This window comes from Quercus lobata, chromosome 2 (genome assembly GCF_001633185.2).
Source record: "Quercus lobata isolate SW786 chromosome 2, ValleyOak3.0 Primary Assembly, whole genome shotgun sequence".
Classification (NCBI taxonomy): domain Eukaryota; kingdom Viridiplantae; phylum Streptophyta; class Magnoliopsida; order Fagales; family Fagaceae; genus Quercus; species Quercus lobata.
In genome coordinates, this window is record NC_044905.1 from 63931681 (window position 1) to 63945380 (window position 13700).

General features: G+C 31.0%; 1 protein-coding gene across 2 annotated transcripts; it reads right to left on the reverse strand.

Annotated features, from left to right (window-relative positions):
* Positions 1-2361: 2361 nt before the first annotated feature.
* On the reverse strand, positions 2362-11159 carry LOC115976186. Of its 2 annotated transcripts, none has more exons than XM_031097334.1 (10): positions 10854-11159; positions 6969-7568; positions 5599-6786; positions 5186-5510; positions 4809-5067; positions 4465-4681; positions 3742-4106; positions 3372-3506; positions 2847-2982; positions 2362-2688 (listed from the first exon to the last, which is right to left on the reverse strand). In XM_031097334.1, the coding sequence occupies exons 1-9, from the start codon at positions 10962-10964 to the stop codon at positions 2910-2912; spliced, it is 3273 nt and encodes a 1090-aa protein (XP_030953194.1). In that variant the 5' UTR covers positions 10965-11159; the 3' UTR covers positions 2362-2688; positions 2847-2909. The 2 variants fall into 2 exon arrangements, with proteins under 2 accessions (XP_030953194.1, XP_030953193.1); XM_031097333.1 differs by having other exon boundaries at positions 2362-2694.
* Positions 11160-13700: the final 2541 nt, after the last annotated feature.

Below are 13700 nucleotides of genomic sequence, written 5' to 3' on the forward strand. Positions count from 1 at the left end.
ATGTCTAGAAAAATCAAGCTAAGGCCAACCAAAATGGACCATATTCTTAATTTCTTATCTTAATTTGTTCCATATACAAGACTTATAGTCAATGCTTGGCGTATAAAAGTTGAACATCTTATCTAAAGTCCATCCTTTGAAAGCTTGAGAAAAAATTCATGTAAACCAACACAATATATAAATTATAAAGGAATCAAAGAAAAATTGTCAAAAATAATGAAAATTTAATCTGTGCTTAAATTCTTATAAGGATGAACACAATAGCAATACCCTTTTAAAAAATAAAAAATAAAGATAAAAAAAAAAATCTATGCTTATTTTGTACGTATGATAAAGTCTTATCACAACGTTTTTTAAGACTCATGCTGATTAGTGATTAGAAGTTATAAAGAAATAATCATTAATATATATATATATATATATATAAAATGGAGATCTCATGCAGGAGTGTATGAGGTCTAGCCAAGTGACGCTCTAATTTTGCATTTAACATTTTTTACCTCATTCATTAAGGTTTTTTTACTGTTACTCAAAAGTTTACATTAACTTATTTTACTGTTATCTCATTAATCTCTCATTAATTTCCTAAGCTTACATCACACCTTTCTCTCTTTTTCATGTCTTTTAGCATACTCACCATTATAATATTTTTAAAAAAAGCAAAAAAATAATAATAATTAAGGACTAATAGTAATAACTAACCAAATAAGGCCTTGGAGAGAGATAGAAAGACACAAAAATGTTGTGTGTTGTTAAATAAAACGCATTATACATATTACCAAAATAAAATACCTGAGACTGACAAAACATTTGAAAGAGAGAAAAAGAGAAATCTGAGGGGCCGCCGCCTTCGTCATATTGGCCTCCCACCACCATCAAGACTTCAAAACCCCTGTGGGTATTTTTTTTTTTTTTTTCTTTTTAAATTAGGAGATTAAATATGATTTAGGTTTGGGTCATTTGGTTGGATAGTTTTTGTTTTGGATATATAAGTAGAGAGAATACTTGGTACGCAATGTAAAGCCATATTTTACCATGGTTTTAAATCATCTATAAGACATATGCATACACACTTACCCACACCATGTTTTAACGTTGCACTATCGATGAGTGGAAGATAGTGAGAGAATTTGACAAACTTTTATTTCATAGTATTAAATATGTGAACACAATACAAATTAGTTGATTTTCATGGTCCCATTACTTTTTTGCATTTATTTTTGGTTTCATGATTTAAAAAAATAATAATAATCTTACCTTGAAAATAATATAAATATGCAGTGAAACTACTAAATTAATATTTAATATCTCAAAATGTATGTGTTTCTTTACTCTAATTTAGTTTACTTTTTTTTTTTTATAATATATGTACGACACTATCCAAAACCGTCTTATATAAAATATTACAAAATTATCCGTGCATCGCACGGGCAACTTACTAGTTGCTTAAAAAATAGGGTCACTCTACCTATCTTTAAGTAAAAACAAAACTAAAGGACAATCCGGTAAAAATACAACTCTAACTCACACTAAAATATTGCTTAAAAAATAGGGTCACTCTCCTGTTGATTTTCAAATTGTTTTATTCACTTATAAATTAGATTCTCAAAATAAAAATAAATATATATATATAATAAAAACATTTTTTTTTTATAAAATTAAACATGTAATATTTGTTCATTTTTTGAAGCTAGCCTCCTAACACTCCTAGATGTATTAGTAGTTCTAAATGCATAATATTAACAAGAAAATGTGTAAACCTCAAATTAGAATGAATGAAAATTATGACAACATAAAAAAATAAAAATAAAAAGCCTCATCGCACACGCGAAGCGCGTGTGATGAGGCTAATTTAATTTAATGATTTGTGGTATTATCTTTATGTTTTTTCTTTTTCTTTTTTTTTTCTTTTTTCTTTTTTCTTTTTTTACCTTAGCTGATATTAGTATTTTAGTTTTGAGAAATATTATGTCCACAATATTTTCATAACAAAATCCTGAGTGTCAAGTTGTTATTAATTATTATTAGTGGGCAAAAAAGTAATTTCAATTATGGGTTCAAATTAGAACCAATAATAACTTACTACCTTTAATTTATTGTGAAAATGTTGTGAACGTAGTACTTCTTTTTAGTTTTTGAGTAAATTACAAAGTTTTAGTGTTTTGATATGTTATAATTTGAATTTGAAGACCAATTAAGGAAAATTTTTTATTTTTTATTTTATAAAGTGATAAGAAATTTAAAGATTTATGATATTAAGTTTAGTATCATAATTTACAATCTTGTAATGTATATTGTATAAGTTATTCAACATATATACCATGATAGAAATTCATTTATAAATAAATTTATTGTCCTCTCCATTCTCTAACAAGAATGATCATATATATTTTCATAGAAGCACTCAAAATAGTTAATATAATAAAACAAGGCCACACGAAGCAAGCTATGTTGATGACTTTGCTGTGTGGTTTTACAAAGCACCAAAATTGTTACTGAACAAAAATAAATAATAAATAAATATTGGCACAAAAAATTATAATTGTCCCACGCATTACATGCGTCTGCAACTAGTAATTATACAAAAGGGAATGCTTGAAACTATGATATGTCTAAAGCAGTTTCCCCATGGTTCCAGCTTTCATTTGAGGTGTAATGGCTGAGCCCTTAACTCTAGCATGGTACCACCTGCATCTAAGACAGCCCGATTAGGGTAACATCAGTTTCATTAATGTTATCTACAATATCAACAAGTGTACAAAAAAATGAAGGCAATCTTTCAATTTTTGTAGTACTCCAATATTTAATAGCATAAGGAACATCATGTATCAACTTATGACACTTACCAGGAAAGATGGCTTGGAAATGCATCCAAATCCATCGTTCAAAACGAAGGCAATCTTGCTTCATCAATCGTCAAGCCACCTTTGCTTAAATTCAACATCTTCAGATTTATTCTCCATGTTTGACTTGAAATGATTTCTGACATTCATTTATATAATAATCAGTCCTTTGAATAACCCTTCAATTCCAAGTTCGTATGTAAAAATTAGTTTTGCTTTTGTTTTTCTTTTGGGTATATCGAGTGTCTTATTCGGATAATTTCTACAAATTTCTTAGTTTCTTTTTAACCAAGTCAAAGAATTGAGCAAGTGGCGGGGATTATCCATACATGAAGCAATCCAAGTCAGCTTGAGCTTCTAATCAGTACCTCAGGCATACTGCATGAGCAATAACATTTTACACCTATATGACTAATTATACTATCTTCAATTTCTATTTTCATTAAAGTGATTCTGCAGAAGAGATATTGCCTTGGAAAACCAATGTTGAAAACTTAAATGTAAGTCTTGTAGCTGTATTTCACTCACCTATAAATTGCAGTTGATGTTTCTGGCTTATCACTTAGACTCACTGAGGATAGGTCCTTTGAGAGAGACAACACAGTATCAGGTTCTGAGCAACTACTTGAATCCACTGGCCATCTCCTTGGAACAACAAAACTCCTGTAACAAATTCAAATGATGAGCAGTGGGAACAGATTCTGGACAGCCAGCTACTTGAGCTTATGCGGTTTTAGACTTAATTAAACTATAAGTCACAATTTGAGAGCAACATACTAGTTAATTGATGAGTGAAATCTATTCAAAATAATTCATTTTTTGTTTTTTGTTTTTTAAAGTGTGGTTCATATTAGTTACTTTTGTTATATCTTCAAAGCAAATTCAGAAAAACTAATACCCCTCAACACATGTGTGTTTGCAGCGATTCATCTCATCCACTCTATATCTCCCAAATAAGATGTCAAGACGCTTGGCAAGTTTTGGTATATCAGATAATGGCACGACATCCCAAACCTTCAAGATCTGTATGTAATTCAAATCCTCCTTGAGACAATCTACATTCCAAACCAGATTCAGTTGCTCGCTGACCTTGGACATCTCTAAAAGTTGAGAAGAAGGCCCATCATGAACAATGGGGTCTCTCTCCTCCTGAGGCTGACGCCAACCGCTTGAAAGTTTTTGCAACACATAAAGCACTTCCTTACAAATCTCTGAATTTCTAACTCTCTGTATAGACTCCTTGAAATCATTGTTGAAGATAACCTGTATAGTAATGTAGATAATGATTACCTGATTTATGTTTTAGGAACTAATAAAGTCATCATATAAATTCAGATAAGTTCAAAACCATTAAAGAGTCTACTATCTAAACCAGTTTATTCTGTTGAAAATAAAGAGGAAAATTTTGTCTCTAGAAAGTCATATTTCCAACCTTCTGCCTTTGATTCAGTCGAGAATATATACACCAGTCAATGAGGAAAAATATATTTCAGACAAATAGGGGATTTTCCCTCATGACTAGGTGTGTGTGAGACAGTTGACTACACACACTCAGGGAATAGTTAAGTGCTTGAAGAGCTCAAAACACCCACGTTAATAATAAATAATGCATTGCATGTACCTTCCATCTAGCCTCTCTGAACAGTAGAGAGTCGTTATTGAGTAAAATATCAAGTTTTCCAAGCTCAACTAAAGCTGCTGTAATAGCCAGAGCCAACTTTTGGTCCTCTTCTGCATTATAGAAACACTGCCGTTCCCTAGCATCAAGGATTAGCTTCTTCCAAACAGAGTCACTCTTGAGTAAAGTCGTCCCATTCCCCAATATCCAAAGGCAATACCTACAGATACAGAAAAAATTGGAGTCTTTTAATTTGCAAAACCACCCAAAAAAAAAAAAAAAAAGAGAGAGAAACTGAAACGTTTTTGAGTTGCAGGCACAATCTGGTATAAACAAATTAATAATACCTTGCACGAGTCAGGGCCACATTTGCTCTTTTGAGATCGGAAAGGAAACCTATTGATCCTTTATCATTACTTCTTACAGTTGAGATAATTATCACATCTTCCTCACCTCCTTGGAACCCATCAACAGAGCGAACACTCACAGAGAAGCCACTGTCAGAATATATACTATATCTTTTGACTTTCTCTTGAATTGCATAAACTTGAGTTTTATATGGTGATATAACTCCTACACTAACCTTCTTCTTTGTGACAAGAAATTCTGTGGCCAACCAAAAAAGAAAAGGAAAAGGTAAAGGAATTTATATCATTTGTCTAGAAGCTTTTCTGGCAGCAATTTTTATGGATAAGAACTTCGAGTAATAAGCAATAAAACATACCTTCATAAAGATTTGCAACTATCTCAGAGACCACAGCAGCCTCAACCATATTCTTCGGACTGTAACCTCCCTCAAATTCCTCTTTTCCATGATCTATACTTATAAAAGAGTATGAGCCGTACATGTTGCCCTGAAGAAAACGCTTCTCATACCCTCTTTCTATGACATTTGGAGCATCTGAAATCTGGTTGTTATAGAATTCCTTGTTTGGAAAGAAGCCGATGGATGGATGCATCCTGTACTGGACATCAAGAAGGTGTTTCTGGTGTCCCAACATGACTAGTCTTTCAAACAAGCTTCTTCCGAATTCAGCATTCGTGGAAATCTAAAAGTTGCACATTCAAAATATGTTAAACTAAGTGGAAGATTCATAATTTGTAAAGACAAAGGAACGACAAGGATAAGACTCAAACCTTGCTTTGAACCATAGCAGGGAGCTGCCTCTCATCTCCTATGAGAATAGCATGTCGGAGACCAGACAGTTGTAAAGGAATGGCTGATTCACATTCTTTAAGTTGAGCAGCTTCATCAATAACTAACAATTCCAATGGTGTCATTCCTTCTGTGTGTAATTTAGCAGAGCTTGATGCGGTACAAAATACCAAGCATGCATTTGCCAAACAAAATTTTTGAATTGCATAGTGCTCAGTTAAATTTGGTACAGAGAACGTGTGAGAAAGAGACCTTAGTACATCAAGGCACTCTTTTATGGTGATACTTAACTTTGAAGAGCAACCAACACTGCTTCCAATGTCTTCAAAGTCATTAAGAACATGTTCTAACCCTTCATTGGCTACAGTACTGAGACTGCACAACAAAGTTAGAAGAGATGTTAGCAATTTCAGAGCTCTAGTCATGTCCTTCACTACCTCTAATGGTAATAGAGAAGTTGGTAAGTGTGTATATAAATCACTCATACAACACTTCAGTGACTTACCAATTAAAATGAACTTCCTCTTTACAAACTCCTCAAATGTCATAGTAGCATCATCTTCCTTTACTGGATTGCTAGTACTCTCCTCCTGTTTGAGCTCATCCTCAACCTCAACATTTTTCTTCTTTCTTTCTTTAAAGTATATATTGTACTCCAATTTAGGGTTCTCAAGAAAACGTATCACTACTTCTAAGCAATCTTTCCATCCAGATGATGAAGTAAAGCACTTACGAAGCACATTAACACGATAGTCAAGAAATACATCACGAAGATCATCACAACCATCAATCCTCAATCGCTCACCACTCCCAAATAAAATTATATCTCCAAGCCTATATTTACCATACTTTAGTGACCTAACCAGACTCAGCAGCCTTTTTGTAACTTCCAAAACCGCACTGTTAGTTGGAGCACATGTTAGTGTTCTGCACTTTATTTTAAGGAGAACAAATAATAACAAACCAACAGTCTTTGTTTTCCCAGTCCCTGGAGGACCCCATATCAGTTTGACAGTATTCTGATGATAGCAGTCCCTCAAACCAACACAGCTTAAAACTGCAGCTTCTTGCGAATTATTTAGATTATAAGAGGAAATTATATCACATATAAACGAATTGGAAGGACTGCATTTTCCTTCAGAGAAGCATGTAGTACAATTTTCTTCATCCTGTAAGAAATAAATATAAAATGTAATGGTAATGAAGTCAGTAAGTAGGTTTATCACTCTGTAACATGTGCAAGGCCTACAATTTACAAACACCATTACCAGTAAACATGTACAATCTTTAAAAAGAAGCATATATTTTTATGTGTGTGACATTGAAGAACAAAATGATATATGATTCTTACTGCTGCATTGCTTTGCACTACTTTATTAAGGATGTTCCTGTTTCCCCCTTCCAGGTCCGAGTTCACTGCTCTCCACATTCGAACAACTGTTGTCATGTTCATAAGATAAACTGCGAGAAGTGTTTCCTTCTTATTTGTAGGAAATGTTTCTCTCTTCCTCCCAAGAAAAGTTTCTCTCATGTTCCTTTGCATGTTTGGTTCAGTCCTAATACGCTTTGACGCCAGTATTTGGAGCTTTTCAGAACTTTCAGCTTTAGTCCCATAAACATAAGCAATAAGATAAAATCTTGTCGGCCTGTCCAAATCATCAATGGATTTTGGTCTAAAATCTGTCAAGGCAATAAGATCACCAACTTCAGGTTCATAGGATCCTGTATCTTTTTTAGTATCTTCAGCTGCATTGAATTTAATTTCATAAAACAAGTCTTTGGGGAGTCTAAATTTTTTAGATTCTTCAACAGAATGTATTTTACAAACAGGTGCTCGACGAACTGCTGTCATGTTTGAGAATAAATCAGTATGGGCTTCCTCAATTAATGGATCCATGAATGAATTCATGTACTCTGTCATGGACAAAAATGTCTCTGGAATCCTTTGCACCTGTCAACGAATGATGTCACAGCTATGAGTCTATATATCATGGTTCAGAAGAAAAGATTTATACATGTTTGTGTGAGCAGCATATGAATCACTGAATGGAAAGTTAAAACATAAATAATTGATTAAAGAAAATTAAATCACTTGAAATTCTATTGATCTTATGTCAAATCTCTAGAATGCAGAGGGAGAAATTACATTAGACAACCCTAAATTTTAAACCCTAAATCTCTACCATGACATGTAACAATAGTATAGTAAAACAGGCAAGCACTTGAAATAAACAATAAGATTTTAATGAATCTATCAACATATGTAGTATGTACATAATTGAAATGGGACTCTTTGATGTCCACTTTCACGTACTCTCCAAAAATTAAGAAATAAGGACAGAGAAAAAACATCCTTAAAATTGGCACACGATTTGGATAGTTATCATCTTCTTCAATTACCATTGTATTGCAAGCTTCACCTTTTACTTTTTTTTTGACAAATAACAATAAACCCACGTGTGGTGTGGTTAAGCTCATTTTCACCTTACTTATAGTTCAAAATTTAACACTTTGCCCACCTAATGGATTACAGGGAACAAATGGAGATAATCTCATGTGGGCAAAAGTGTTAAGTTTTGCGAAAGTATTAAGTTTTGAACTATAGAAACACAATGTAAAAACAGGTTTAATCACAAGTGGGTTTATTGTAATTTATCTTTTTTTTTTTTTTTTCTTTTGATTTTATTCTTGAGAGAGAAAGAGAGAGCATGAGGAGGCTAGAGGCTAGTATTAAGAAAAAGGATCATTTATTAGATGGAGGGCTCAAAATTCCTTGATAATGCTAAAGTTATAATACACGATTTAGAAAATGTGAGAAGAACATAAAATAAAATAAAAAATTAAGCGTAAAAAACCATCTATGTATTCATGAGAATAATCACTAGACTTTCCAATAGGTACTTTGTGTAGGCGTGTGATGGGTGACCACACCAAAAATACTGCATCTCTCACATACGATGCTCCTTCATGTCTATTAGTTGGTGCACATATACTCAAGTTCAAGCCCTTCACGTCAGTGGTATCAATTTTCTATCGTTGCATTCAACCATCAACTTTTACAGAAATTTTTCATTCAAAACACCTCTATTTTTGTGAGTTTGTTTGATTGTTTCTACTCAACCTTTTTTTATTAATTTTTTAAGTATTTTCTAACTTAAAAAAAAAAAATTATGTAAAAGAAATTATATAGGAGGAAGCTTCAGTTATTCATTTTTTAAAAATAAAATTAGATTTTAAATTAAATTTTCTTTAGTCATCTATATTACATAAAAATACTAAAAATCATTATGTAGATTATTATTTATATGAAAAAGATTAAATATGTCAAATTTTTTCGTAAAATTTGGGTAATATATTTTCAGTGATAATTATTTTATATAAGATTTTATTGTTTTTTTTTAACTCTTTTTAAACTTATATAAATCTCTTGGGTTAAACAAATACTATTCTATCCAGCTCATGTGTGATGTGTGATCCTATCATGATTATGTCTTTCTAAGCAAAATTTGATATGTTGGTTATGTACTACAACATAGTAGAATTTATGTATTATTTAACTTTTATTTTTTTATTTTATTGTCTTCATTCCTTTGTTCTCATATTTGAATTGAAAGGAAGACAAAAAAGAATAGGCTCAAATTACATTTTATTTATTTAATTTTTTTGCATGTGAAAATAATAAGAGACATACCAAGGTGACTTGATTCATCAAAAACCAAGTAAGGTTAATTCATTGGTTTCACAACTCTTTTTAGTTCAACAAGTTTCTGACCAGATCTTAATTTGACCTATTCTTGGCTGGGTCAAACCCAAAATCGTCCCACTCAACCCAATTAATTGAATTACAAAGCTCTTGACTTAGCTAGGGTTGTAAATAAACTAAGTCATTTATAAAAAACTTGGGTTGGCTTAATAAAAAGTTCATTCATATTTGCTTGTTTATACCAAGCTTGAGCCTTATTTTTAGGCTTGTTTAATAAACAAGCACAACCAAAGCAAAAAAAACAATCGTTCATGAACAGACTCGTAAATAATAGGGCTCAATATAAAGCAAGCCGAGCTTAAGCTCATTTGTGGTCTTGATAATAAGCTTGATATGAGTTTAATAAATAAACTCATTACCCATATCTTAATATACATGTGGCAACTTGGGACCACTCATTCAAACCCCAACCACCTTAATTTTTTCCTTTCTATTTTTTTTTTTTTTTTTTTTGGGATTTTTGAAGATTTAAGCATTTGATAATGTACTTGTGTTAGATCTCAAGTTCTAGAGCTTGATATTGGGCTCAAGCTTAGCTTGTTTAATGAATAAAGTTAAGCCAAGTTGAGCTCAAGTTTTTAGACTTCTTATATACGAGCTCAATTTCAAACGTTGTTTGGAGGCTTGGTAAAAGCTTGAACACTTTAAATTTGTTGTCAAGCCAAGTTCAAACATTTACTACTCAACAAAACTCAACTCATTTACAACCCTATTTTTCGGAAGTGGTAGTCAATATTTTTTTTGAAAACGTAGCTATTACTTATGAGTAATTCACTATAACGAAAACTTAATCAAACAACTGAATGATGATTTCAAAGGGCAAAGTTTTTCCATTACTGAATCTAATCATGCATGTCGAACGTATTTTTTGAATTTCCTCAAATGATATGCATCTTTTCATCCAGTAAAATGAAAGCTCTAACTTTTATATTTTCTTATATCTCATACTTCATTTTCTAGCAGTGAGCATGGACTCTGGATTAGTATCTGATAAGTGAGTAAAAAAGGTAAACAGAGTATTGGCTCAATCAAAAATGGCGAAGTTCTTTTTACTCTCAAGTGCTCATTGGCGCCGAGCATGATGGAATTTGGTAATTTCACCTCCGATCAGAATAATAGATCCCATTGAAGTAGCTGTCAGACTCAAAATATGTGTAAATATACACTCAAAACGAATGTAAATTAAGTAACACCTACAAATTACAATACATTAATGGCACCTAAATTACGCTTCTTAAAAGTTAAAACTCTAGGACTTTGAGATACACCATTCTGAATATGAGTGCTTTTCCTTTCAACTTTACATTTTTTAAATAATAAAAACTTGCTATTGCATATTTTTTATGCTTAATAACATAATTTTTTTTTTTTTTTTTGGGTAGAATCAATAACATAACAAAACTCATATAGGGTGTATATATATGCTTAATACATTAACCATTATGAATTACGACTAAAGGAAAACACACCAACCTGATTTTTGTAAAGATCTTTATTGCAAACATCCCTGAAAGACCAAGAGAACACCTTGTCTATCAAGCTTCTACCAGCAACTTCTTCCTTCTTGACATTTGTATTCTCCATTTCTCCTTGCCTTGGTGATCTCTCTGTATAGTCAGTCAATTTGCTAAAATACAGAACTTACCATAGAATAATGCATGTGTTCCCACTAAAGAGAGAGAGATGACCTAGCAATGGAGGAAATGTCTGGACAAAAGATCATTAAAAGCACAAGGACGTACAAAGTATCCAAATTAAAGTGGAAAAAAAGAGGTGGACGGTGACGACGAAGACCCAAAGAAGATGTTGACTACAAGAAAAACATAAGTAATTTGGATTTGCATTAAACATAATCAAAGTTTTTTTTTTTTTTTTTTTTTGCCAATGATAGTTTTAATAAACCTCAAATATAACACACACACACAAATGTGTGTCCTTTTTTAAACTCATAAAAAGACTCTTTTTTTTTTCTTTTTTTGGCTTAAACATATATAAAATGACTAATTATAAACCATATAAGATCCATTTGTGCATATAAAACTTCAATTTTTAACTTGAAAACAATATCAAACTATAAAGTTTATATATAATTGTATCTAAATTTTACTACTTATATACGTAGTTTTTATAAAACAATAATAAATTATTGCATAAAGAATTTGAACTATTACCTTTATTGAAAAGAAACAATACTCTTTTTTTATTATATTCTTTCTTTTCAATTAAAAATTCATCTCATCGAACGAGGTGTTGCTGATCCAAGATTGAATCCAAGGAAGTGTTGCCCATTGAAGGTCCGATCGAAGGAGATGTTGGGGTTTATGCCCTAAAATTCAATTTATTGGCATGTCATAAATAATTAAATTGTTTAATTATATGAGACTATTTATAAATGAACTAATGAGATATTATCATAGTCCTTGAGATGCATTGTATGTGATTTATGTGATTTAGTCACAAAAAATATAAATCACAAGTTCTTTGTAAACTCAAAATATAGTTCGTAGTCGGTGATGAAATTGGACGTTTCATCTATGAAGACTATAACACGTCAATTAAGATAATTTGTCATGATTATGGAAGTAGAGACTTCTAGTTGATGTGTTGATGTATCTTAAGTGTTAAGACATATTAAACTAAACCGCTGTGAGATTAATTATTCAATTAACAACTGTCACCTGAATAATTAATCTCACGACTTCTAATTTCATAGACTCTCAATCCTGAGAGGATAGTGAACGCAATCATGAAATGTAGGTTACTTTGATATATTAGGAGTGAGATCTAATATTGATGGTCAAAGCCTCAGTATGTTGGGTAACCACACGTAATGTTGAGGGAACACATATTCTCAAGATGGAATCCATAATCTCTTTTTATAGAGATAAGAAATATCCCTTTGAAATAAGTTAAATGGGAACTAGTTATTGAGGCTAACGAAAAGACTAAAAAAAAAAAATTACTTGTTTTAATTTATTATTACTAGTTGCAGATTCACGCGATGCGTGGGAAATAGATAATTATTTTGTAATTATGAATAATTTATAATTTATTCTCTAAAATTTGTTAAAGATAATTGGTTCTTCCTAAAAATTAAACAATTTCTAAAATTATTTTTTCATCTTTCTATCTCTATCAATATATCATTCTATTATTTTTCTCGTGTTTGATTGATATTATTCATTTATGAGCTGGTCCATATTCTTTGAAATTATGTTATGGTATGCCTTTTTTTTTTTTTTTTACACAACTAAAGCTTTTAAGTTTCAAATAAATTATTCAAATTCATCATTCTCTTAAATGAGAATATCATGATAATCAAAACTCATAAAGAAATTACTTTTAAATATTACTCAAAGAATTGATAGACACATTTAAATGTGTAGCCAATATTGTGTTTTGATATAAATTCAAATTCTCACTTTCAAAATAACAAAGTATTAACTCAAACAAAAATCAAACCAAAGCTATAAGAGGGAGAGAGACTACCTATGGTGGGGAACTAAAAAATACAACACCAAAATATATTAACTCAAAATAGAGTTATGAAAAAAAAACAATAATTCATCAACTTAAAGTGGAGTTGCAAGAAAGGATAAAAAATTGAGAGAGAGAGAGAGAGAGAAAGAGAGAGAGTAATCATTTTTTCCAGGAGAGAATGTAAGAGATAATAAAAAACTTATAGAAAATAATTAGATGAGAAGAAAAAGAGTACAAATAAAAGATACAGTAATAAATATCAAATTATCTAAATAATATTATGTAATAAAATAACATTGTATTCGCATATACAATCTTTAATGCAACATGATAACATCTATAAAATCAAATATAAAAAAAAAAAAATAATAATAAATAAGAACATCAAAACACAAAACTAAACCACATCAACCCAAAGTAGAGTTCTAAATAACACAAAAATTAATCAACCTAAAGTAGAGTTGCAATATAATTATCTTGCAACTCTACTTTAGGTTGATTAATTTTAGGTTTATAAAAAAAGATCCACTAAAAATGAAAAAATTGAGAGAGAGAGAGAGAGCGAGAGAGATAACATTTTTGTGTGGGAAAAAATGTATAGAATGTGAAAGATAATTGCAAATTTATAGTAAGAGGATGGGAATAAGAAAAGACAAAAATAAAGGAAGATAAAATGATAGATGAAGAGTGATATTAAGGTAGATAGTAGTGGTCCTAGTGGAGAGATAAAAGTGTAAAAGGAATGAGAAATGTTAGTGAAAGTGTAACGATAAGTTGAGAATTAATAAGAAGAAAAGGAGTTAAAAATAAAAGAGAGAGTTGTAAATAGGTGGATAATAT

What these genes read in the sequence shown, in the direction of transcription:
- LOC115976186 (XM_031097334.1), bottom strand. Translation starts at nt 10,964, where the DNA reads ATGGAGAATACAAATGTCAAGAAGGAAGAAGTTGCTGGTAGAAGCTTG. An exon ending in AAGATCTTTACAAAAATCAG is followed by an intron (nt 7,569 to 10,853) that starts GTTGGTGTGTTT and finishes ATTCGTTGACAG; the next exon opens with GTGCAAAGGATTCCAGAGAC. An exon ending in TCAGAGAGGCTAGATGGAAG is followed by an intron (nt 4,107 to 4,464) that starts GTACATGCAATG and finishes ATTACTATACAG; the next exon opens with GTTATCTTCAACAATGATTT.